General features: G+C 42.8%; 1 protein-coding gene across 2 annotated transcripts in view; it reads right to left on the reverse strand.

The window, feature by feature from the left end:
• Positions 1-26,351, reverse strand: part of LOC116320210 — a 32,124-nt gene that overhangs the window by 4,948 nt on the left and 825 nt on the right. Inside the window, exon 2 of one of the 2 annotated variants that reach the window (XM_039601537.1) lies at positions 23,118-23,423. In XM_039601537.1, coding sequence (XP_039457471.1) covers positions 23,118-23,423 — 306 coding nt within the window. Of the gene's footprint in view, positions 1-18,201; positions 18,714-23,117; positions 23,424-26,351 lie in introns of those variants that run through there. The other variant, XM_039601538.1, reaches the window with a different exon arrangement.

Here is a 26,351-nt window from a genome sequence, read left to right on the forward strand (position 1 = left end):
GCTCGTCCATCAGTCTTGCTGCCTACCAGCAGCCTGTACTTCAGTTAGAACACGGATTGTAAATATTAATGGTGATCACGTGATTCTTACAGATAGAGAGAACTTCTCTGGTTAATTCATAATGAGAATTTTTCAATTACACATTAAATCATTAGCACATCATTAGCTCCGGAGTCCCACAGATTAGCCTGTGGGACTCCGGAGGCAGCTGATAGGTACTGACAGGCCAAGTGGAATGCGGCGCGGGCGGTGGCTGAAGCAAAAACTTGGGTGTGGGAGGAGTTCGGAGAGGCCATGGAAAAAGACTTTCGGACTGCCTCGAAGAGATTCTGGCAAACCGTCAGGCGTCTCACAAGCAGAAAGCGGTGTTCTACCAGCACTGTGTATAGTGCGGGTGGAGCGCTGCTGACTTCGACTGAGAAAATTGTCAGGCGGTGGAAGGAATACTTCGAGGACCTCCTCAATCCCACTGGCACGTTTTCTGTGGAGGAAGCAGAGTCTGGGGACGAAGGGGATGACTCGCCAACCTCTGGGGGCGAGGTCACTGAGGCAGTTAAACAACTCCTTGGTGGCAGAGCAACCTGGGGTGGACGAGGCCCACCCCGAGTTCCTGAAGGCTCTGGATGTTGTAGGGCTGTGACCAGGGCTGGACTGGGACAAAAAATCGGCCCGGGCATTTTGACTAGAGACCGGCCCACCAGGATAGAGATTGAAAATGTGACGTCATTCAAGGGTAAAACCGCAAAGGATTCTGGGAACTTGAGGCAAGAGGTACTAGCGCATCGCAGGCTTTCAATTGAACTCAGTTACACAGCGATAAAAAAGAACCCAAAAATGGCAAGAAGCTGTTGTATTATTAACTGCAATAGCCGGTCGCATGACAGCCACGGGAAGCCGACGGGTAAAGATATCGGGGTTTTTATCGGATGTCTTTGAAGAGAAATTTTTAAGCCATGTTTCAAGTAAGAGCCAACGGATGGTCTGGATATACCAAATATAACGTCTCAGAACACTCCAGCTCACATGTTAGTCTGCTCCAAGCATTCCCACAAAGGTCATTGTTTTGTAGTACTTAATACGTCATTTTCTTAACATAATTGGTGATATAGGTTACAAGCAAGTCTGGCGCTGAACAGAAATTGTCGCGCTATGCTTCTTTATTTATTGTATATAATATTGCGTTTAAGCTTCTGTACACAGTACATTGACAAAAACATATACTTTTATTCACAGGATAAAACAGTTGTTTTGTATCACTAATTGTCCAGTGCGATTACAGCATACAATATTATTGTCACCAGAAATTATTTCCACTACTAATTAATTACCGTTGAGCTCAAAGGTTATATTAATAAACGGTTAACGATAGTGTATTTATGAAGACGATTTGTGAGACTGGTAAACTTACCTTTGTTTGTACGATGGTCTTTCGTTCTACACGGTGCATTTCAATGTCCTGTACCCATCCGTCGGTAAACTGTACCTGGGCTTGTTGCAGTGACCTGAAGTTACTAAAAACTTCATGAGTGTATGCACTCACTCCAAGAACCGTATAATTATAAATCTGAGCGTGGTTAAAGTTGGGCAGCACGCTAACGTCTTTTGTCCACTCTGTGTGCTCGTAAGGGTCTGACCCTTTCACTCCTTTGATTTTTCCTCGTATCTTTTCTTTGACTTTTCATCAAGTCTGTCTTTGTACGGACCGGCATTGTTCTCCTTAGTTTTGTACATTCTTTTTTTTGTGCGGCAAAGAAAAACCAAGAAGGTATTGGAACCGGAGAATGAACGTTTTATGGTGCTGCAAATGCTTGCATTTGATGCGGTATTTGGATTGTTTTGCCACGAGTTCCTGGCATGCAATGCGTGAAAGTCACGTCATCTGTCAATCGCTATAGGAAAAACCATAAAGCCTTTGCATGAAAACAACTGCTTTGATGTACACTGCCTTGTTGGTATATATGTATCAATCTAATAAACTTAAACCTACACCATTCTCCCTATTCTGGATTTTAAACAGTACATAACGGAAACAAAAAGACTGCTTGGTCGAGTTAACCTCCTGAACTATCTACAACACATGGTAGAAACCTTAAATTAAGACCAAGAACACTACAGGTGAGACATGATCATTAATTAATATTAAAATTAATAAATGACAGATTTAGTGATATTTTCATAAACATCTCCTTTCCTTTTTTTGTTCTCCATTTTCTTTAGTTCGTCTATAAGATTGCTAAACAAGGGGGAGGGTGCATTCGGCCTCCTCGGCTGTAATTGGTCCAGCCCAGAGTCGATCATGACCAATTGGCCAATCCAACACCTTTCATTATATATACCCTTCCTAAAAAAGAAAATTTTAAAAAAAATCCATCGGCCCATAAAAACAAAAAATCGCCAGCGGCCCACCGGGCAAATGCCCGGTATGCCCGATGGCCAGTCCAGCTATGGCTGTGACCACTTTTGAGCCGTGTCTTTCTTGGCCGTAAAGAATACAAAAGAACTGGGATTTAATACTTGGTTGACACGTTTCTACGATGTTGCGTGGAGATCAGGGGCAGTACCTCTGGACTGGCAGACCGGGGTGGTGGTTCCCATCTTTATGAAAGGGGACTGGGGGGTGTTTTCCAACTACTTCTGGTAAGATGGCACCTGTGTCTGGCTTTGCCGCTGCTGGTTGTAATTTTTCTGTGCTGTTTTTCTCTGCTCTTTTGTTATCGCTTCTTGTCACTGATATGTTGGCTGCCTTAGTCTATGATCGCCTGGCACTGTTTTCCACCCAATGTTGGGTCAAGATACCTCATTTTCCTGTGACGGTATTTTCCATCCTCCGCTGCCGACACCGGTGTGTGGATCTTCATCAGGTGTCATCTGTGGTTCCTTTCTGAGTCCACGCAAATCACGTAGGAAGACAGGAAAAAGAGCAGGTGTCCAGGTGAAACCCAGACTGCTCCTGAAGTGGAGATTAGCTGTACCTGGATCTACGAGGCGGTGCTACCTAAGGAGTTTATCCAGACTCTCCGGGTGTTTGGCGCTTCATCCCTGTGGTGAGTGGAATTTACAGGCATCGGGGATCAAACCCTCAGTTTCTACGTCCACTAAATCGGGCTGCTTCTCATAATAATCCGACTTCTACGCCGCTGAATGTTGCGCTCTTTAATGCCCGATCAATGACAAATAAAACGTTCTTGTTGAACGATTTTATTCTTTCCAAAAAACTGGATCTTTTATTTCTAACTGAAACCTGGCAGCGTGATGGTGACTATACATCCCTCATCAAACTTTACCTGAGAGGGTATTCCTTCATCAGCCAGCGTCGGACACTGCTGTGTTTGGAAACCAGTTTCACTGTCGCTCAGTAATGGTCGGACACTTTTCACTGTTTGAACTACAGCTGGTTAGAGTTGGAAATAAAGATCCGCTTTATTATGCTGTAGTGTATCGTCCACCTGGCATCAATAGCCTGTTTTTAAAGGATTTTAGTGACTTCTTATCCTCCACCTGAAGCTGTCCAGACTGGCTATAGTCGGGGATTTTAATATACACATTGATGATGACTCTGAGCCCTTTGCCAGAAGTTTTCTTAGCCTCATGGACTTTTTCCATTTTACACAGCATGTGTCTGGTCCCACACCCACTAAAGGACACACATTGGACCTCGTTTTTACTTTATCTTTAAACATTGATTTTATTTGTTGAGGACATTTTTATTTCAGACCATAACTGTATTCTTCTTAATTTGTCTTTCCATCTGTCCATCTCTCCAGTTCATTGTGTGGTTAGCTCTCGAATCATAAATTCATCTACTGCTGATAAATTTTCAGATGCTTTTAAGTTAGTTTTACCTCCTTATAATGATGTTGATTTACTAACAAAGCTTTTTAATAACTCTTGTCTCTCTATTTTAGACAATGTTTGTCCTGTGAAAACCAGATTAGCTCCTGTTTCTAAGTTGTCCCCCTGGATAAATGACAGCATTCGCTGCTTAAAGTGTTCCTGTTGCAAAGTTGAGCGACTATGGAAGAAAACCCGTTTACATGTTCATCTCCTTCACTTAAAGGACCTTTTAGTTGCATTTAACACTTCAGTTCGTGATGCAATGGCTGCCTATTTCTCAGACCTTGTATCAAAGAGCAGAGGTAACCCCAAGGTACTTTTTGACACCATTTGTGATATTGTTGCTCCTGCTCCACCTGCTGTTTCAATTACCCCGAATGAAGATGAGAAAATTTGAAAATTTTCTTTCTTTCTTTGTTGAAAAAATTAGTAATGTCAGGAATAATATCTCTCCTTCTGTGTGTCTCTTGTCTGCTCCAACCCCACCTGTGTCCTTACCTGACCTGGTCAAATTAGTTCATTCGATGAAAGCATCCTCCTGCTCTCTTGATATTTTACCTGGATCTTTGTTTAAAATGTCTTTCAGTCTATCGGTCACTGTGTGCTTACAATTATCAATACTTCACTGGTTTCTGATCAGGTCCCTGGTTATTGTAAGAATGCTGTCATTCACCCACTGTTAAAAAAACCTAAGCTTGACGCTTCTCTTCTTAGCAGCTACAGATCAATTTCAAAATTACCATCATTGCTAAGATTTTAGAAAAGGTTGTTGCTCAGCAGCTTATAGCTGTTCTAGATGAATACAGCATTCTGGATAAATTCCAGTCTGGTTTTCGTAGAGCTCACTCTACTGAAACTGCACTTATTAGAGTCTCCAGTGACATCATGATGAACTGTTATGCAGGAGAATGCTCTGTCCTGCTGATGTTGGACCTGACCTCTGCCTCTGATACTGTCGACCATCACATTTTGCTAGATAGGCTGAGACATTGGGTGGGTATATCAGGGTCTGCTTTGGACTGGTTCAAATCTTAATCATGAACGATCCTTTTCTGTGGCTAATTCTAAATACAGGTCCTCTTCTACTTCTCTTGAATATGGTGTGCCACAGGGCTCTGTTCTGGGGCCTTTATTATTTTTGCTGTATAAACTCCCTTTTCAGCACTTATTGAGCACTTTTAAAGATATTTTTTATCACTGCTATGCAGATGATATTCAGTTGTATATCTCGTTTAAGCCCCAAGATGTTTTCAAACTACAGATTTTGCATAGGTTCTTAGATTCCATTACAGGTTGGATGGCTGATAACTTTCTTCAGCTAAATGAGGAGAAAATGAAGTCCTTGTTTGTGCTCCCATAAAATTGGTGCCTATGATTGTGGAAAACGTAGGCCCTCTCACTACATTTGCCAAACCTTCTATCAGGAACCTTGGTGTAAATTTTGACTCAGCTCTGACTTTGGACACTCATGCTAATTTATTGGTTCGTTCCTGTTTTTATCATTTAAAACATATTGGTAGGCTGAGTCCCATTATATCACGCTCAGAACTAGAAATAGTCATCCATGCATTTGTGTCATCCCGTTTGGATTATTGCAATTCTTTGTTCATGTGTTTCATGTTTTACATGAGTACATCCCCAGCAGGTCCCTGAGGTCATGTGATCAGGGCTTGCTGGTCGTCCAACATAGGAGGCTGAAAACGAAAGGCGATAGAGCGTTTGTATCTGTGGCCCCCAGACTCTGGAACTCCCTTCCTTTAAGCCTGAGATCTGTGGACTCAGTGGTTTCATTTAAAAAACAGCTAAAAACCCATCTTTTTAAACTTGCTTTTGGTTGATTTGTGTTTTTATGTTTTAGCTTTTCTGTGAAGGACTTTGTGATTTTTATCTTGAAAGGTGCTATACAAATACAATTTTACTTACTTACTTACTTACTACAGGGGGATCACACTCCTCAGCCTCCCTGGGAAAAGTCTATGCCAGGGTGCTGGAGAGGAGAGTCCGCCTGTTAGTCGAACCTCGGGTACAGGAGGAACAATGCGGTTTTCGTCCTGGTCGCGGAACACTGGACCAGCTCTTTATCCTCTCGAGGATACTTGAGGGCGCATGGGAGTTTGCCCAACCAGTCTACATGTGTTTTGTGGACTTGGAGAAGGCATTCGACCGTGTCCCTCGGGGTGTCCTGTGCGGGGTGCTATGGGAGTATGGGGTGTCTGGCCCATTGCTACGGGCCATTCAGTCCTTATACAACCGTTGTAAGAGCTTGGTCCACATAGCTGGGAATAAGTCGAACTCATTCCCGGTGGGTGATTGCCCCCGCCAGGGCTGCCCTTTGTCACCGATTCTGTTCATAATTTTTATGGACAGAATTTCTAGGCATAGCCAAGTGGTGGAGGGCTTTCACTTTGGTGGTCTCAGGATCTCATCTCTGCTTTTTACAGATGATGTGGTTCTGTTGGCTTCATCGGGTGATGGCCTCCTGCTTGCCTTGGAAGCGGTGGGAATGAGGATCAACACCCCCAAATCTGAGGCCATGGTCCTCAGCCGCAAAAGGGTGGAGTGCCCACTCCGGGTCAGGGACGAGACCCTGCCCCAAGTGGAGGAGTTTAAATATCGTGGGGTCTTGTTCATGAGTGATGGGAGAAGGGAGCGGGAGATCGACAGATGGATTGGTGCAGTGGCTGCAGGGTTGCGGAGGCTGTACCGGTCCATCGTGGTGAAGAGAAAACTGAGTGTAAAAGCGAAGCTCTCAATTTACTGGTCGATCTACGTCCCTACCCTCACCTATGGCCACGAGCTGTGGGTAGTGACCGAAAGAACGAGATTGCGAATACAAGCGACGGAAATGGGCTTCCTCCGAAGGGTGGCTGGCCTCTCCCTTGGAGATAGGGTGAGAAGTTCAGCCATCCGGGAGGGGCTCAGAGTAGAGCCGCTGCTCCTCCACATCAAAAGGAGCCAGTTGAGGTGGTTCGAGCATCTGACAAGGATGCCTCCTGGGCGCCTCCTGGGTGAGGTGTTCCGGGCATGTCCCACCGAGAGGAGGGCCCCGAGCAGACCCAGGACACGCTGGAGCGATTATATCTCTCGGCTGGCCTGGGAACGCCTTGGTGTTCCCCCGGATAAGCTGGAGGAGGTGGCTGGGGAGAGGGAGGTCTGGGCTTCTCTGCTTAGGCTGCTGTCCCCGGGACCCGGCCCCGGATAAGCAGAAGAAAATGGATGGATAGATGGACATTAAATCATCATCATCATCATCATCACTATTATTATCATTGTTATTGTATTTTAGTTATTCAGAGGCTGTTTAAGGATACTGGGTAGTTTAAACATGTGCACTGTGAGGAAAAGTCAGATAACAGTTGTACAGTCTGTTATTATGTACTATGTGCTGCTCTTTGTGGGTTTAGACGACTGAATTTAACAAGATATAAGCAGCTGTGTGATGAGATGTACGGCTGATTTCCGACCCCTCCACACTTTAAAGCTAGAAACTGGTGAGCAAATCTAATCATCATCATCACCTTTAACCTTCAGTCAATGTCTCCTTTCTTTTATGTGATATAACATTAACCATGAACACCAACAGGTTACTCTGCTTACTCTCCCTCCTCCTCTGTGGGTTAGCTACATGAATCCCATCAATGCATCGCATGGATGAGAAGAAAAACTCTGAAGGTGAAACCTGCATTAATCTGCCTATCAAATTTAAGTTCTCATCAATAATCCAAGTTATTCTGGATCATCCAGGCCCGCTTCAAACCTCGATGAACAATCCTGCAGTTTAAACTCAATCACAGAAACGAGGTCAGTTATTGTCCTGAGATATTTCATCACTGAAACTTAGTAACGGTGCATGTTTTCACTTCATATAGTACAGTTGGTGTCATTTCAATTCAATTCAATTTTATTTATATAGCGCCAAATCACAACAGAAGTCGCCTCAAGGCGCTTTATATTGTACAGTAGATCGCCCAATAATACATACAGAGAAAACCCAACAATCATATGACCCCTATGAGCAAGCACTTTGGCGACAGTGGGAAGGAAAAACTCCCTTTAACAGGAAGAAACCTCCGGCAGAACCAGGCTCAGGGAGGGCGGGGCCATCTGCTGCGACCGGTTGGGGTGAGAGAAGGAAAACAGGATAAAGACATGCTGTGGAAGAGAGACAGAGATTAATAACAGATATGATTCAATGCAGAGGTCTATTAACACATAGTGAGTGGCTGGAAAGGAAAAACTCAATGCATCATGGGAATCCCCGGCAGCCTACGTCTATTGCAGCATAACTAAGGGAGGATTCAGGGTCACCTGGTCCAGCCCTAACTATATGCTTTAGCAAAAGGAAAGTTTGAAGCCTAATCTTGAAAGTAGAGATAGTGTCTGTCTCCTGAATCCAAACTGGAAGCTGGTTCCACAGAAGAGGGCCTGAAAACTGAAGGCTCTGCCTCCCATTCTACTTTTAAATACTCTAGGAACAACAAGTAGGCCTGCAGTGTGAGAGCGAAGTGCTCTAATAGGGTGATATGGTACTACAAGGTCATTAAGATAAGATGGGCCTGATTATTTAAGACCTTGTATGTGAGGAGCAGGATTTTGAATTCAATTCTGGATTTAACAGGAAGCCAATGAAGGGAAGCCAATACAGGAGAAATCTGCTCTCTCTTTCTAGTCCCTGTCAGGACTCTTGCTGCAGCATTTTGGATCAGCTGAAGGCTTTTCAGTGAGTTTTAGGACATCCTGATAATAATGAATTACAGTAGTCCAGCCTGGAAGTAATAAATGCATGAACTAGCTTTTCAGCATCACTCTGAGACAGGATATTTCTAATTTTAGAGATGTTGTGCAAATGGAAGAAAGCAGTCTTACATATTTGTTTAATATGTGCGTTGAAGGACATGTCCTGGTCAAAAATGACTCAAGGTTCCTCACAGTGTTACTGGAGGCCAAGGTAATGCCATCCAGAGTAAGAATCTGCTTAGATACCATATTTCTAAGATTTTCAGGGCCGAGTACAATAACCTCAGTTTGATCTGAATTAAGAAGCAGAAAGTTAGCGGCCATCCAGGTCTTTATGTCTTTAAGACATTCCTGCAGTTTAACTAATTGGTGTGTGTTACCTGGCTTCATGGATAGATAGAGCTGCGTGTCATCTGCATAGCAGTGAAAATGTATGCTATGTCTTCTAATGATGCTGCCTAAGGGAAGCATGTATAATGTAAACAGAATTGGTCCTAGCACTGAACCCTGTGGAACACCATAATTAACCTCAGTGGGTGAAGAGGACTCTCCATTTACATGTACAAATTGGAGTCTATTAGATAGATATGATACAAACCACTGCAGTGCAGTACCTGTAATACCTACAGCATGTTCTAATCGCTCTAATAGGATATTATGGTCGACAGTATCAAACGCAGCACTGAGGTCTAGCAGGACAAGCACAGAGATGAGTCCACTGTCAGAGGCCATAAGAAGATCATTTGTAACCTTCACTAAAGCTGTTTCTGTGCTGTGATGAGCTCTGAAACCTGACTGAAACGCTTCAAATAAGCCATTCCTCTGCAGATGATCTGTTAGCTGTTTGACAACTACTCTTTCAAGGATGTTTGATATGAAAGGAAGGTTGGAGATTGGCCTATAATTAGCTAAGACAGCTGGGTCTAGAGATGCTTTTTAAGTAAAGGTTTAACTACAGCCAGCTTGAAGGCCTGTGGTACATAGCCGATTATTAGAGATAGGTTGATCATATTTAAGATTGAAGAATTAATTAATGGCAGGACTTCTTTGAACAGTTTTGTAGGAATGGGGTCTAAAAGACACGTTGATGGTTTGGAGGAATTAATTATTGAAGTTAACTCAGAAAGATCAATTGGAGAAAAAGAGTCTAACTTAACATCGATGGTACTAAAAGTAGCTGTAGATAATATTACATCTGTGGGATGATTATTGGTCATTTTTTCTCTAATGATAAAAATTTTATTAGTGAAGAAGTTCATGAAGTCATTACTAGTTAACGTTAAAGGATGGTTGGCTCAGTAGAGCTCTGACTTTTGTCAGCCTGGCTACAGTGCTGAAGAGAAACCTGGGGTTGTTCTTATTTTCTTCAATCAGTGACGAATAGTAAGATGTTCTGGCTTTATGGAGGGCTTTCTTATAAAGCAGCAAACTATTTCTCCAGGCTAAATGATGATCCTCTAAATTTGTGACACGCCATTTCCTCTCCAGCTTACGAGTTATCTGCTTTAGGCTACGTGTTTGAGAATTATACCACGGAGTCAGGTACTTCTGATTTGAGGCCTTAGTTTTCACAGGAGCTACAGTATCCAGAGTCGCATGCGTAGTGAGGAGGTAAAATTATTAACAAGATAATCGACCTCTGTTGGAGTAGCGTTCAGATAGCTGCTCTGCTCTGTGTTGGTACAGGGCATTGAAGATGATAACAGTGGGTGGATTATATTCTTAAACTTAGTTACAGCACTTTCAGAAAGACATCTACTGTGATAAAGTCTCCTCCCCACTGCTGTGTAATCAATTATTGTAAATGTTATCAGGAAATGATCAGACAGCAGAGGGTTTTCAGGAAACACTGTTAAATGTTCAGTTTCTATGCCATATGTTAAAACAAGATCTAGAGTGTGATTAAAGTGGTGGGTGGGTTCCTTTACATTTTGAGAGAAGCCAATTGAGTCTAATAACAGATTAAATGCCATGTTGAGGCTGTCATTTTTAGCATCTACATGGATGTTAAAATCATCTATCCATCCATTTGCTTCCGCTTATCCTTTTTCAGGGTCGCGGGGGGTGCTGGAGCCTATCCCAGCTGTCATAGGGCGAGAGGCGGGGTACAGCCTGGACAGGTCGCCAGTCTGTCGCAGGGCCAACACACAGGGACAGACAACCATTCACACTCACATTCACTCGCACATTCACACCTAGTGGCAATTTGGATTATCCAATTAACCTATCCCCACAAGCTGCATGTCTTTGGACGGTGGGAGGAAGCCGGAGTACCCGGAGGGAACCCACACAAACACGGGGAGAACATGCAAACTCCACACAGAAAGACCCCGGCCTGATGTTGGAATTGAACTCAGGACCTTCTTGCTGTGCGGCAACAGTGCTAACCACCGTGCCACCGTGCTGCCCGCAGTTAAAATCACCCACAATAATTATTTTATCTGAGCTGAGCACTAAATCAGATAAAAAGTCTGAGAAATCAGAGAGAAACTCTGTGTAAGGCCCAGGTGGACGATAGATGATAACAAGTAAGACTGGTTTCTGAGTTTTACAGCTGGGGTGGACGAGGCTAAGCATCAGGCTTTCAAATGAATTAAAAGTCTGTCTTGGTCTTTCGTTAATTAATAGACTGGTGTGAAAAATTGCTGCCACACCGCCCCCTCGGCCTGTGCTTCGAGGTTTCTGGTAGTTAGAATGACTCTGGGGTGTTGATTCATTTAAACTAACATACTCATCCTGCTGCAACCAGGTTTCTGTAAGGCAGAGTAAATCGATTTGTTGATCAATTATTAAGTCATGTACTAACAGAGACTTGGAGGAGAGAGACCTAATATTTAATAATCCACATTTCACTGTTTTACTCTTTGGTTCAGATGTGGATACTGTATTGTTCTTTCTTTGTGATTTTTATGTTTAAGTTGTTTATTGCTGGTTTTAGTTTGTTTTTTGTCTTTTTGGGAGCTGACACAGTCTCAGTGGAGATGGGTTTTGGGGGGTAGCAGGAGGAGAGAAGCTGCAGAGAGGCGTGTAAGACTGCAACTCTGCTTCCTGGTCCCAACTCTGGATAGTCATATTTTGGGGGTTTAATAAATTTGTCCATATTTCTAGAAATGAGAGCTGCTCCATCCAAAGTGGGATGGATGCCGTCTCTCTAACAAGACCAGGTTTCCTCCAGAAGGTTTGCCAATTATCTATGAAGCCCACATCGTTTCTGGGACACCACTCAGACAGCCAGCAATTTAAGGAGAACATGCGGCTAAACATGTCACTCCTGGTCTGATTGGGGAGGGACCAGAGAAAACTACAGAGTCCGACATTGTTTTGGCAAAGTTACACACCGATTCAATATTGATTTTAGTGACCTCCGATTGGCGTAACGGGTGTCATTACTGCCGGCGTGAATTATGATCTTACTGTATTTACGTTTACCCTTAGCCAGCAGTTTGAAATTTCCTTCAATGTCGCCTGCTCTGGCCCCTGGAAGACAATTGACTATGGTTGCCGGTGTCTCTAGCTTCACATGTCTGAGAACAGAATCACCAATTACTGTGGTATATTGTAATAAGCAGCAGTTATTACTACCTCCCACTCGTAGGTGGCGCTGGTGTATTGTATGTGTTTGGGTTTTCGAGTGTTGGTAGTAAAAAGTTCGGACCTCCACCATTGCCTCGTCTCAGTCCTCTGTGCTTTATCAAAAGTTGGCCTTGGCCGCAACCCACGTTAAACTGGCAGTTGAAGCAACACTGCATGAAGTCACAACATGGTGTCAGAAGTCGGCGAGACCGTGTGAACAGGGACCGCGACGTGAGTAAAGCTAGCTGTGGATTAGCTAACGGTAGACGCTGCTAACGGCATGGAGCAATTCAGGCCACCATCGCCGCTACTGCTCACCGGCAATTTATCTGAGACCTGGCGCAGGTGGGAACAACGATTCAGACTATATATGACTGCTACGGGTGCGCTGGAGAAAGATGAAAAGGTTAAAACAGCCATTCTTCTCCACATTATCGGCGAGGAGGCGCTTGAAGTGTATAACACACTCACCGTAACCCCGGCCGGAGACGCTTAGCTATGGAGGACATTCTGAAAGCGTTTAAGGAATACTGTAGTCCACAAAAGAACGTTGTCTTTGAGCGCCATACATTCTGGTCGTACCCAATGTCAGCAGGTGTAACAGTGGACAGATATGTCACAGAACTCCGTCAGAAAAGTAAAAGTTGCGAGTTTGGGGTCAATGAGGATGACATGATCAGGGACAAATTGGTGTTCAGCATAAATGATACAAGACTAAAGAGAGATTACTTCGTGACAACGACCTCACGCTGCTGCGCAAGACGATAGAAATATGCAGATCAGCAGAGGTGGCCAAGTCACAGATTCAGGCTATGCAGTCAACAACTGCAGCCCGAGACACGTCGGTAGATGCATTAAGGAAAACGCCAGGATACATTAAATCAGGACACAGTAAAAACAAACCGAACAACGACAAGCAAACGGGCTTGTCACAAATGCGGACAACAAACACGCGCCCCGACAGTGTCCAGCCTATGGGGCAACATGCCACAGGTGTGGGAAAAATAACCATTTTTCAAAAGTATGCCGAGCGGGCGCAGAGAAAAGTAGAAATTACAAGAAAACAAAGACTATTAATAACATTGAGACTGATGGGGACTCACTGTACATAGGTATGGTATGCAGTGACAAGCACCAAACTGGAAGGTGGCACGAAAGTGTAACAATCGGGGACGCATCAGTCACCTTCAAGCTAGACACAGGCGCGGGACGCAAATGTGCTCCCCAGATCAGTTTACAACAAGTTACCAGGGATGCCTCGGTTACAGCCCACGAAGACGGCACTCATAGCTTTTGGTGGGGCCCGCATACATGTAGATGGTGTGGTGTCTCTTGAGTGTGAAGCAAGGAAGCACAGGGCTGTGTTTGATTTTCTTGTGTCGGATCATGCAGATAAACCGATCCTAGGTGGGCAAGCTTGTGAGGAGCTGCATCTGGTGAAGCGAGTTGAAGCCCTTGCCTTACCATCCGCTGTGCCGAAACTAGCCAAACCACCTTCTACCAAGGAAGAGCTTGTGGAGATGTATGCTGATGTGTTCACAGGCTTGGGAGTTCCTGGAGTCCACCACATACACACTGGCGCAAACGCAACACCTGTGATTCATGCATGCAGGAACGTGCCCCTCTCCATAATGGGCCCGCTGAAGCAGACGCTACAGGACTTACAGAACAGAGATGTCATAACGCCTGTCAATGAGCCCACAGATTGGGTCAACAGTCTTGTCGCCACACAGAAGAAGAACGGAACACTAAGGGTGTGTTTGGACCCTTGTGATCTGAACCAAGCAGTTAAACGCCAGCACTACTCCATTCCCACACACGAGGACGTTCGAAGCAAGCTAGCAGGAAAATCCATCTTCACCATATTGGATGAAAAAGACGGATACTGGCAGATCAAGCTGGATGAGCCGTCATCGAAGCTTTGTACCTTTAATACACCTTGGGGCCGGTATCGCTTCCTCCGGCTCCCATTCGGGATCAAATCCGCTAGCGAGGTTTTTCAACAAAAGAATTGCGAGACTTTCGGCAGCATTCCTGGTGTATTTATCATTGCAGACGATATGATAATTGCAGCTACGTCAGAGCACGAACACGATGAAATCCTGCAGAAGGTCATGCAGAAAGCAAGAGCAGCTAACGTGAAGTTTAACAAGGACAAAATTCAGTTCAAAGTCGACACGGTGAAATACATGGGCCATATCATCACAGCAGCTGGGCAGAAAGCAGATGCTTCAAAGATCAAAGCTATTGTCGACATGCCGACTCGGAAGACAAACAAAGCCTTCAGCGTCTGCTGGGAATGACGAAGTTTTGGCACAGTACATCCAAAATGAAGCATCACTCACAGCACCTTTAAGACAGCTACTCAAAAAGGACACAGCGTGGCAGTGGCAGCCGCACCACACAGCAGCGCTACAGATGCTCAAGGCGACGCTCACACAAGCACCAGTGTTGAGATTTTATGACTACAAGAAACCCTTAACATTGCAGGCCGATTCTTCAAAAGATGGGCTGGGCGCATGCCTACTACAAGAAGGGCAACCTGTGTGCGCTATGCGTCACGAGCACTCACAGACACAGAAAAAGGTATGCACAAATAGAAAAGGAGCTGCTAGCCATTGTGTTTGCCGCTAAACGATTCCACCAGTATGTCTATGGAAGACCAGTGACCGTGCAGTCTGATCATAAACCCCTGGAGGCGATAATGCGTAAGCCGCTATGCAAGGCACCAGCAAGGTTACAAGGAATGCTGCTGCAATTGCAGAGATATGATCTCACCGTCACATACACCCCGGCAAAGACATGTTCATAGCCGATGCACTTTCACGAGCCACAACCACTAGTGACAACGAGAATGTGAGTGAAGACACAAATGAAGAAAGAGTTGTGTATGCTCTGGAGGCCACAGCAGCGTTGAGTGAAAAACACTGAGCAGCCTGAGAACGGCAGTTGCAGCAGATAGCGTGCTACAAGCTGTGCGTGAAAGGCACCTCAACGGATGGCCAGCCAGAAGGAAGAGTTTAGACAGAACACTCCACAGCTACTGGCCTATGAGAAACAACATCAGTATCCACGATGACATTATTATGATAGGGGACAAGATTGTAATACCCCAAAGCTTCAGACAAGTGATCCTGGAGAAGTTGCATCTCGCTCACCAAGGTGTACAGCGCACAAAAGCCAGAGCAAGAAGAGTACTGTACTGGCCGGGCATGTCGCATCGATATAGAGACTATGCTTGAGAAGTGTGAACAATGCCAGCAAATGCAGCCAAAGAACCAGGCCGAGCCGCTTCTTCCACATCAGATTCCAGAGCTGCCATGGATGAAAATCGGAGCGGACATCTTCGAACTGAACGGTCAGTCGTATCTTTTGTTAGTTGATTATTTATCCAAATACCCAGAAGTTCTTAACTTACCTGACAAAACGGCACACTCTGTGATTCAGAAGATGAAATCAGTCTTCGCAAGACACGGAATTCCCAAAGAGATAGTGAGCGATCATGTTCCATTTGCCAGCTACGAGATGAGATCGTTTGCAGCATCCTGGGAGATAAAACTAACCTTCTCCAGTCCCGGCTTTCCTTCTTCGAATGGAATGGCGGAGCGAGCCATAAAGACTGTTAAACATGCACTTAAAAAAGCGGCGCGAACTGGAACAGATCCACATCTAGTGCTGTTATCTCTGAGGAACACTCCAGTCACAGGACTGAGTGTGTCACCTGCACAAATGTTGATGGGACGGGTTCTCCGCAGCACACTGCCATGCGCCAGTGCTGTGTTGAGACAGTCAACCCCACAGAACATTCCAGATAAGGTGCGTGGACTGCAGTCAAAGCGGAAATACCACTTTGATCAGCATGCAAGACCATTGCCTGTTTTGACCTCAGGCGATACTGTGCACATGCAAACACGGCGCGGTTGGGGAGCCAGCTGTTGTAGCACATCGGCGAGAGGAACCACGCTCCCTACGCTGTGCAAACACCAGAGGGTGAGGTGCTCAGGCGGAACAGGAGACATCTGAGGAAAATACACCCAAGTCTGTTTAAGGATACATCCATGGACCCAGATGATCTGTCTGAACACACCGAAGAGCCAGTTGCGCCATCAGCAAGTGACACTCCACAACACCCTCGTCCTGCAAGTATGGACAATACACCCACATGCTACACACGCAGTGGCCGGGCAATAATACGCCCTGCCAGGTATAGAGACTAAGTGATTTGGAAACTTAAAATCGCTCTACCCCGTACCTGAGTTGTTGTGCACAAGTTAGATAACTGTCTTGTTGAAAAGAGCGAAATATGTCATGTTTCATATGTTCATTTTGACATGTCTCATCCAATTTGTCACGTGTTCGTCTGTTTCAAAATACTGCACTGATATGTATTTGCATTGTTCAGGTGATAGGCAATCTAAGGTGTGTTTGACCTAATGTCCCATGAATATAATATTGATAATGTTCCTGCGGTTTAAAGGGTACATTCATGTTACAAGATATTGGAGTTAAGAGGTTGTATCTTTATCTCGGAAAGGAAGGATGTGGTATATTGTAATAAGCAGCAGTTATTACTACCTCCCACTCGTAGGTGGCGCTGGTGTATTGTATGTGTTTGGGTTTTCGAGTGTTGGTAGTAAAAAGTTCGGACCTCCACCATTGCCTCGTCTCAGTCCTCTGTGCTTTATCAAAAGTTGGCCTTGGCCGCAACCCACGTTAAACTGGCAGTTGGAGCAACACTGCATGAAGTCACAACAATTACCAGAGTTTGACCCCCGGCGGGTGTGTCGCCGAGTGGGGAAAAACGGTTAGACACATGAACAGGTTGGTGGTGTACCTGGGGCTTCTGTTTAGGACTATGCTTCCTCCTCACCGTCACCCAGCCGCCCTCTTTCCACAGCTGCTTGGGGTCTGCCGGGAACAGCTAGCGGGCCTCACGCTATCTTCGGCTGCACCAGCTACAGGGGCCTGGCTAGCTACGGGTGAATGAAGGGTGCGAAGCCGAGTCTCCAATTCAGTAATCCTGGCCTCCAGAGCTGCAAATATGCTACATTTGTTACAGGTATCATTACTGCTAAAGGAGGCCGAGGAGTAGCTAAACATCTGACACAATGAGCAGGAAAGTGCAGGAGGGACAGGTGAAGTAGCCATGGTGCTAACGAGTCGGCTACGAGCTAAGCTAAGCTAGCGAAACAGTACAGAGACAGTGAGTGAATACTTTGGCTATAAATTAGGTAGTGAGCACACAGAAAGGGTGATTCAGATGAAGCACGTGAAGATTATACTATGAAGAAGGAATGTATTTAAAAGATTTTAATTAAATTGCTAAGCAGAAAAGCTACTCAGAAACACCGCTGTGTTTGAGCAGGAGGGGTGGCGCAAGATGGCGAGTTGAGCAGTCGCACGAATTAGGAGCTCTTTGAACTTGTCCCATTATTTACCTTGTGCTCGTTATTGTTTCCACTCGAAAGTAGTAAAATGAATGCCCCAAGCATAGTTAAACCTGCTAAATTCAAACTCGACCTCAAAAAACAAGAAACAACATCGCCATGTGATGAAAAGGAAGGCAGCAGAAAAGGAACGGATCATGACTACGCAGCAATGGACGTAGCAGTGATGAGCAAAGGAGCACGGGCATCGATTCGGTTCCATCTACACCCAGTAAGAAGCCTGCAGAGAAGAAAGCTAAGTCAGCAGAGATAAGTGAAAGTGACGAAGTCTCTAATGCTACTATACTGAAAGCGATTCTAAACCTTGAAAAAAGAGTGGACGAGCAGCTAGCTGACCTGAGTGTGCAATGCAAGCAAGCTAGTACGATGCTAGCTAGCCTAGCCAAAGCGGTTCAGTTCAACTCGGAGGAGGTGAAAGAATGTAAACAAAAGGTTAAAGAGCTGGAGAGACGAAACGAGCAGTTGACCAAAGATAACTACGATCTCAAGGAGAGAGTGAGAGAGCAAGAAAGGTACAAAATGAGGTGGTGCCTCCGGATTAAAGGTTTAGAGGAGAAAAAAGATGAAGATGTCAGATCGCTGGTTATTGGAATTCTTGGCAAGATCGCACCTGATATGATGTCAAAGCTTGAAGAATCTGTGGATGTGGTGCTCTGAGACATGTGAAAGAGGAGATTTGGCGTTGCACCAAAGACTCGGCTGTCTGTAAGAACGGGGGTTTCCACTTCGCTGAGGTACTGCCGCGGGAGGATTGGGAAGAGAGGAGGCGGCTGTGGCCGCAAATTGAACAAGCCAGACGCGCTGGGAAGCGGGCCTTTTTCCGGGGTCCTCATGGATATATCGAAGGACGGAGGATTGGTGACGTTGAATGAAAGACCTTAAGTAAGACTGTATACAGTGGAATATTGTTAATGGGACAACAGAGCTCAACTTAAAGTAGTCACTGAGTTGGTGACAAGTGTTACAATTTAGACTCATATTTATATATTTTTCTTTTTTAAAAAAAAAAATATTATTAGTTATTTTCTTAGCATATTCTTGTTATGGTTCACTCAAGAATTTCTTTTGGTTCATTAAACGTTTGGGGTTTGAAGGAAATTGTTAAGAGAAAGGCACTTTTTATTTTGCAAGGGCAAAATGTCACTGTCTGTTTTACAAGAAACTCACTCTGTGGATGCTGATGTTACCTTTTGGGCTAATCAGTGGGGAGACAAGATTCTTTTCAGTCATGGATCTAACAGATCTGGAGGTGTGGCGATTTGTTTTAATAAGTTCCCAGGGGAGATTATAACATATAAAGCTGATAGTGAGGGTCATTGGTTAACTGCAGTTTTGAAGAGCGAAGGTATATTTCTAATTGTTACAAATCTTTATGGACATAATAATGAGGGTCAAAATAAAAGTCTATTGGAAAATCTAACAAAAGTTATTTCAGAGTTTAAAGTTATGTACCCCACAGATTACATCCTTGTAGGAGGATACTGGAACATGACACCAGATGAGTGGATGGACAGATGGCCTCCTCGTTTAAGAAGGAGGCAACAGAATAACATTATTGAGAACTTTTCTAGTGATAATAATTTTACAGACATTTGGAGAAGTTTGAATCCTGGAGTTAAGAATTATTCATGGTTTAAACCTAATGGAGAAAGCAGGTCAAGAATTGATTATTTGTTAGTGAGCGATGACATTTTGAGGTGTACTTCACAATCTAAAATCTCCAAAGCACCCCTATCTGATCACTGTTTCATTGATCTTGTCTTAGAACCAACAAGGATGAGACGTAGCAGCAGGGGATATTGGAAATTTAATGCCAGCCTTTTAAATAAGGACAAGTACTGTGATAAAATTAGACATGATTACAGATATAAAAAATGATGACTCAGTAGTGTGGAATATACAGAAATGGGAATTTATTAAATTCAAAATCAGAGAATTCACTATAAGATTCTGCAAAGAACTGAACAGGGAAAAACGGGAATATGAAAGTAATTTACTTCGTGAAATAACTCAGTGCTGTCGTAAAGAAAAACTAAACGTGCAAGAGAAGAATAAATTGATGGAGTTACAAACTAAATTAGACGATCTTTACCTAGAGAAAGCCCAGGGTGCCTTTATAAGATCGAGAGCCAAATGGATTGAGGCAGGTGAAAAGAACTCATCATATTTCAGTAAGCTGGAAAAGTGTAGACAGCAGAGAAATTTAATCACAAGCTTGTTGATAAATGGGACTGAATGTAAAGATTTCAGAAAGATTGAAAAGGAAGTCCATCCATCCATCTTCATCCGCTTTATCCGAGGCCGGGTCGCGGGGGCAGCAGCCTAAGCAGAGAAGCCCAGACCTCCCTCTCCCCAGCCACCTCCTCCAGCTTATCCGGGGGAACACCAAGGCGTTCCCAGGCCAGCCGAGAGATATAATCTCTCCAGCGTGTCCTGGGTCTGCCCCGGGGCCTCCTCCCGGTGGGACATGCCCGGAACACCTCACCCAGGAGGCGCTCAGGAGGCATCCTTGTCGGATGCCCGAACCACCTCAACTGGCTCCTTTTGATGCGGAGGAGCAGCGGCTCTACTCTGAGCCCCTCCCGGATGGCCGAACTTCTCACCCCATCTCTAAGGGAGAGGCCAGCCACCCTTCGGAGGAAGCTCATTTCTGCCGCTGGAAGGAAGTCTTCACTTTTTATTCCAACTTGTACTCCTCAGAATACTCAGCAGCTGATTCTGATAGTTTCTTTAATAAGATTCATAATCTCATCCCATGTATTGACGAGCCGTTCAAAGATCTGTGTGATTCAGAGCTTAAAATTGAGGAACTGGATTTGGTGGTCATGAAAATGGCATTAAACAAGTCCCCAGGGACAGATGGACTCACTACTAACTTTTATCAATTCTTCTGGAAGGACCTAAGAACTTTATTGTTTGATGCATTAAAGGAATTGATAGAGAAAAAAGAACTAATGCCAAGCATGAAACAAGGGTTGATAACCCTGATCCCTAAATCTGGTAAGGATAAAAGAATTTTAGACAATTTAAGACCCATCACCTTATTAAACACTGACTATAAGATCCTGTCTGGAGCTGTAGCTGAGAGGCTAAAGAAAGGCATCTCAAACATTATCAGTGAAACACAATCAGGTTTTTTGAAAGGAAGACTAATTCATAACAATATTAGGCTGGTTTTGGACCTCCTTGAGTACAGTGAAATACTCCAAGAGAGAGGATACATCCTGTTCTTGGATTTTTACAAAGCATTTGACTCAGTTGAACATACGTTCATATTAAAAACTTTGCAGTCTTTTGGTTTTGGAGAGGAATTTATCAATGTCATAGAGATGCTTTATAATGACATTAACAGCTCTGTTTTGCTAGAACATGGTACATGCTCAAGGTTTGAGGTTAATAGAGGGATAAGGCAGGGATGTAGCAGCTCACCACTTCTGTTCATCATGGTTGCCGAGCTGTTGTTTATTCTGATTAAAAACAGTCACATTGAGGGGTTAACTGTGATGGGTGAACGGATAATAATCAGTCAGCTGGCAGATGATACCACCCTGTTTTTAAAAAATGAGGACCAGATTCCTTTAGCCTTACAGGTGATCAACCACTTCTCCAAAGCTTCTGGCCTACAGCTGAATATTAATAAATGTGAAATTCTAGCTCTGCATGAGTGTCCCCTGCAAGCAATAAATAATATACAGATCAAAAAAGAGGTGAAGTATCTGGGCATTGTAATTTGTAAGGATAAGACATCAACAGAAAATAAGAATATCTGTACCAATATAGAAAAGTGTAAGTCAATTTTGAACAGGTGGCTGCAAAGGGACATAACTCTGTTTGGGAGAATCCTGCTAACCAAAATGGACAGTCTATCCACACTAATCTATCCAGCCTTTTCTCTGCCCATATCTCCAAAACTGATTAAATCTATAAATAATCTTAATTTTAGATTCATATGGAGGAACAAATGTCATTATATAAAGAAAAATGATATGATTAAGAATTATGAAGAGGGTGGGGCTAATGCCATTGACTTTGATGTTATGAATGGTGTACTAAAATTGAAATGGTTAAGATCTTTCATTAGGAACAAAAATTCCTTTTGGAACATTATTCCCAATTTGATTTTTGGCAAAATGGGTGGAATAGACTTTTTGTTACGTTGTGACTTTGATTGCAGTTTTGTTACCTGTTAAACTCTCAGCTTTCCATCAGCAGGCCCTTCTGTACTGGAAATTAATCTATAAACATAACTTTACTCCTCACAATACCCCTATATGGAACAACAGGTATATCCGTTCGTGTAGGAAATCTGTGTACATGGATGAATGGAGATCTAAAGGGATTTGGGCTGTAGCTCATTTTATGGATGAGAATGGGGTCTTATTAAAACATGAGACGTTTTGTGAGAAATTTGATGTAAGATGTACTGCTAAGAGATATAAATCCTTAATAAAAGCCATCCCAGTCCCTTTGAGATCAATGATAAAAGAAGATATTGTGCACTCTAAAATTTCTCCTGGACTGAGGCAGCTCTGCATAGCTGGAGTTGAATTTGATGACAGCAGGTTTACAAACAAGGTGATCAGGAATATTTTGATAAATGAAATTTGCCCTAATCCGGTTAAAAGAAATTATATCCTTAAAGAATTTGAGTCCATGGAGGTTAAGGCGATAAGAAAAAGTATATTTCACTTCCTCTTTCCCCTAAAGTAAAGAGGTTCACTTTAAAATCATTAATGAGGTTTATCCAACCAATGAATTCTTAAGACGGAAATTTAACTTAGATGTGAACACCTGCACATTTTGTGAAAATGATATTGAAAGTCTGGATCACTTGTTTTTCTACTGTGAGTCAGTGCACTCCTTCTGGACTGACATGTGGAGCTGGCTACAGTCCAGGAGAATTCAGTTACCACATTTAACGGTGACAGTAATAAAATTTGGAATACTTGCTGAGAATGCAGATTTTGACCTGTTGATTAGGACGTTTTTGTTAATGGGAAAATTTTTTATTCATAAATGTAGATATTTTAAAGCTAAACCATGTATAAACAGATGGCTGAATGACTTTAAACTCTGGGCTAAATCGCTGAAACTTGTGAATAATAAGAAAGCTCATAAGCTTGTTGTTTTATTTAACGAGTTTGATCTATGTTAAAAAAAAAAAGAAAAAAGAAACCTCCCTATGTTATAATCATGACTGCCCTTTTTTGCTCATGGTATTTCTTGCCTTTGGTTCAAATCCTTCATTGATTGTTCTCTCTTTTTGTAGCTTTGTGTTTATTGTTTTTTGTTTGTTTGTTTGTTGTTGTTTTTTTCTTGCTATATTGCTCAACCGAGGATGTTACATATTGAGACTAATGATTGTGCCTTGTATGTTATACTATCTGTAAATAAAGTTCTGTAAAAAAAAAAAAAAGTGTTTGAGCAGGAACAGGAAGTGATACTCTACCACAAAGCGAGCGAACACCAAGTGACAGCGCCACCATTCCATTGTGTGTAGTTTATAATGATGACAAATGTCCTTACCTGTACTGTGTGTGTTCTTCTCTTCAATGAACAGCTCCACTTCATTACTTTTTCTCGGGATACCACCAAGTAAACTGGCCCAGTAGGTGTTACTGTGGCTTAGAGTGAGATTTGTGATGTGGTAAAATACAGAATTCTTTTGGGGGTAAATATCAAAGGAACTTTTCCCACTTTTAAAATCATCAATCTTTTTCTCGCCTGTTGTATAAATTCCAATTTGACTGTTTTCAGTAATGCTAACGTTGAATGTAAATTGAAGGGTGATGTTGCTGCCAAGGATCCCGATGACTTGTGCATGGCTGGGGTCTGTATGGAGACAGAAAGTAAAACACTAAGTAGCAGCAAAACAATTACTTAGTTATAAACAATGTGACACATTCAAAGGCCACTGTATAGTTTGTGCTTACTTCATAATAGGGCTGCCACAAACGATTATTTTGATAGTCGACTAGTCACCGATTATTTTTGCGATTAGTCGACTAATCAGATCATGGATCCATTGGACGTAAAACGTACAGCTTATTGCACCAGCAGCATCTGCTCTTATATAACTATCATTAGCTTACAGCTTTAAGTGTTTAAGGTATGTGCGAACTAAAAATAAAGACAAGATGATAGTTTATTAAATTTTAATGAAATTTGCAGATTGTTTCGGTGAAGTTTAATAAACTCCTTGCTATCTAAAATATAACGGGCCACCGGAGTATATTCTCGAGCATCTCACACTTCTGATAATCAGTTGTCTGCTTGACGTTTATTCAGCTGTGTGAAAACTATAACTTTAATCTCAGCCAAACCGATTTACTCAGGAACAAATCAAATACTGAAAAAAGCCAAACAATAACATTTTTAAGTTATCTAAGTGACTAATATATCATGTTTAACCAGAGTAGCGAAAGACCACGGTGAGTTTGAAAACGATTTGCCGGGAGTCCGGTGTTCTTAGCGGCTCTAGTTAGCCTTGCCCCCGGCTAGCTATCGAGCTAGTGGGTAACAGACGTCTCCGAAAACGTCGGAGCGCTTTTGAAAATATGTGGTGTCTTGATAAACTGAGCAGATATTTGAGGTTTACACAGCTACATTCTTGCCTGAAAATATGTTAAACGTTTATTTTGTGACCCAGAAAGAATAATTTAATAATATTAAAATTTAGTAATATTGGGCTGCGCTATGAATTCTGGGACACAGTTTCTTCTTCTTCGGGGTTTAACAGCAGCTGGCATCCTTGTACATGCAGTGCTGCCATCTTCTGTTTCAGTCCGTTATTACACTCTTAAATCCTACTACTTATTCCTGCGTCTTTTGAGATCTTACAAAGCTTCAAACGACGCGTCGACTATTAAATCAGTCGTCGACGATTTTGACAGTCGACGTAATCGTGACTAGTCGACTAATCGTGGCAGCCCTACTTCATAACAATATGTACAGTAGGGGAGAGTGGGCTGAGCTGTGCCAGCTTTTACTTAAAGTGACTTTAAAGTGAGGCCATGACAGTAACGCTTCCAACTAAAACATGTACATATATTTCAGGATGTTGTGCGTCCCCGGGAACAATCACTGTGGATCTGAAATATAGTTTTAAAGAGATATAGCTGGGCAGCATGGTGGCACGGTGGTTAGCACTGTTGCCTCACAGCAAAAAGGTCCTGAGTTCAATTCCACCATCAGGCTGGGGTCTTTCTGTGTGGAGTTTGCATGTTCTCCCCGTGTTTGAGAACTACTCCAGCTTCCTTCCAAAGACATGCAGTTTGTGGGGATAGGTTAATTGAAAAATGTCAATGTTTTGCCCTATGACAGCTGGGACAGGCTTCCCCGCGAGCCTGAAAAGGAGAAGCGGAAGTAAATAAATGGATGAGAAACATAGCTTTCGGGGAAAAAAAGAAACAAACGGTCTTGCATCACAACTCGGTGCAGGGTAAGTATGAAAGTAAAATGCTATATTTTGATCTCAGAAACTGTAATTCACGAAAGCTAGACAAATTCAACACAAAATTACTTTTCTAAGGTTTAGTTAAAGTTATTTTACAACATCAAAGGCCAATTTTACACAAGTCTATTCTGCCACATGAGCACATCTGTGCTCCGTGCAAGACCCAGCGACACATAAACACGCATTCAGAACAAATTTAAATTCAAATGAAGATGAAATTAGCTGCAATTGTCTTCACATATGTGGCCTACTTCATAACATCCCACTTGTTGATGGTACCCACTGCTCCCTTCGACCAGTGTCGGCACCATCAACCTTCTCAGCCAACCAGTGTAGTGGTAGGATTTGGTTTTGCACACAATCACAGTTACTTTCAGATTTACATAAGTTGAAGCTATACGCTCTAAATAAGTACCAACTTTGCTTCCCTGTGAACTATCTGCACTTTGATAACTCATAATGAGCATTTCTGAGGAAATAATTATTAAATCAATAATTATTCATGTCCCCTATAACCTTTCTTAATAAATGCACACTTAACCCAACCTGCTCTGCCTCTGATATCTCTGCCAGCTGGATCAAGTAATATACAATTAGAATAAAATTATATGTTTAAAGTATTCATAAGTCCACTATTTTGAAAGAACTGCATCATCCAGCAGTTTTTAGCTAACATCATGGTAAGTGTATGGACTCACAGTGTAGCTTACCAAAGCACTAAAACGTCTGTGAAATGTTTTCAAACTCGTCTAAAACTGTTCAGACAAACAATCAAAAAACTGTCATCATAGAAATTTTACTTTGAAAGGCAAAAAAACTGTTTTTGAACATAAATGTGCTTCATTCTCGCGCAGTGAGGCTCTTTGGTTGGTTTGGTTCCCTGGAAACAAAGGCTGGCATAAATCTCCCCACGTTCCCCTGCATGTTATTATTGCATTATAAATGTTGATGTTGTTATATTATATATTATATATTATTTTATAGTATTGTTCTGTTTATTTTTTATCCTGCTGCTAAACTAATTTCCCCTTGTGGGACAATAAAGGAATTGAATTGAATTATATAATGATAATAATAATAATAATAATAATAATAATAATAATAATAATAATAATGAGGACAATAAATGTTGTGTTTAAGATTATTTGGACAGTTTAAAGTACTCCAGGCATCAGCATCATTTGTCTTATTCCACCTGTACGCTGTGGTCAGCTGCTGGACTACAACAATGAGAATACAAAAGTCTGTGTAGGATCTTTGACTGAATTATAGATCAGTGATCAGTTCAGTCGAGCCGCAACGAG

Source organism: Oreochromis aureus, linkage group 17, assembly GCF_013358895.1.
Source record: "Oreochromis aureus strain Israel breed Guangdong linkage group 17, ZZ_aureus, whole genome shotgun sequence".
In the NCBI taxonomy this organism is placed as follows: Eukaryota; Metazoa; Chordata; class Actinopteri; order Cichliformes; family Cichlidae; genus Oreochromis; species Oreochromis aureus.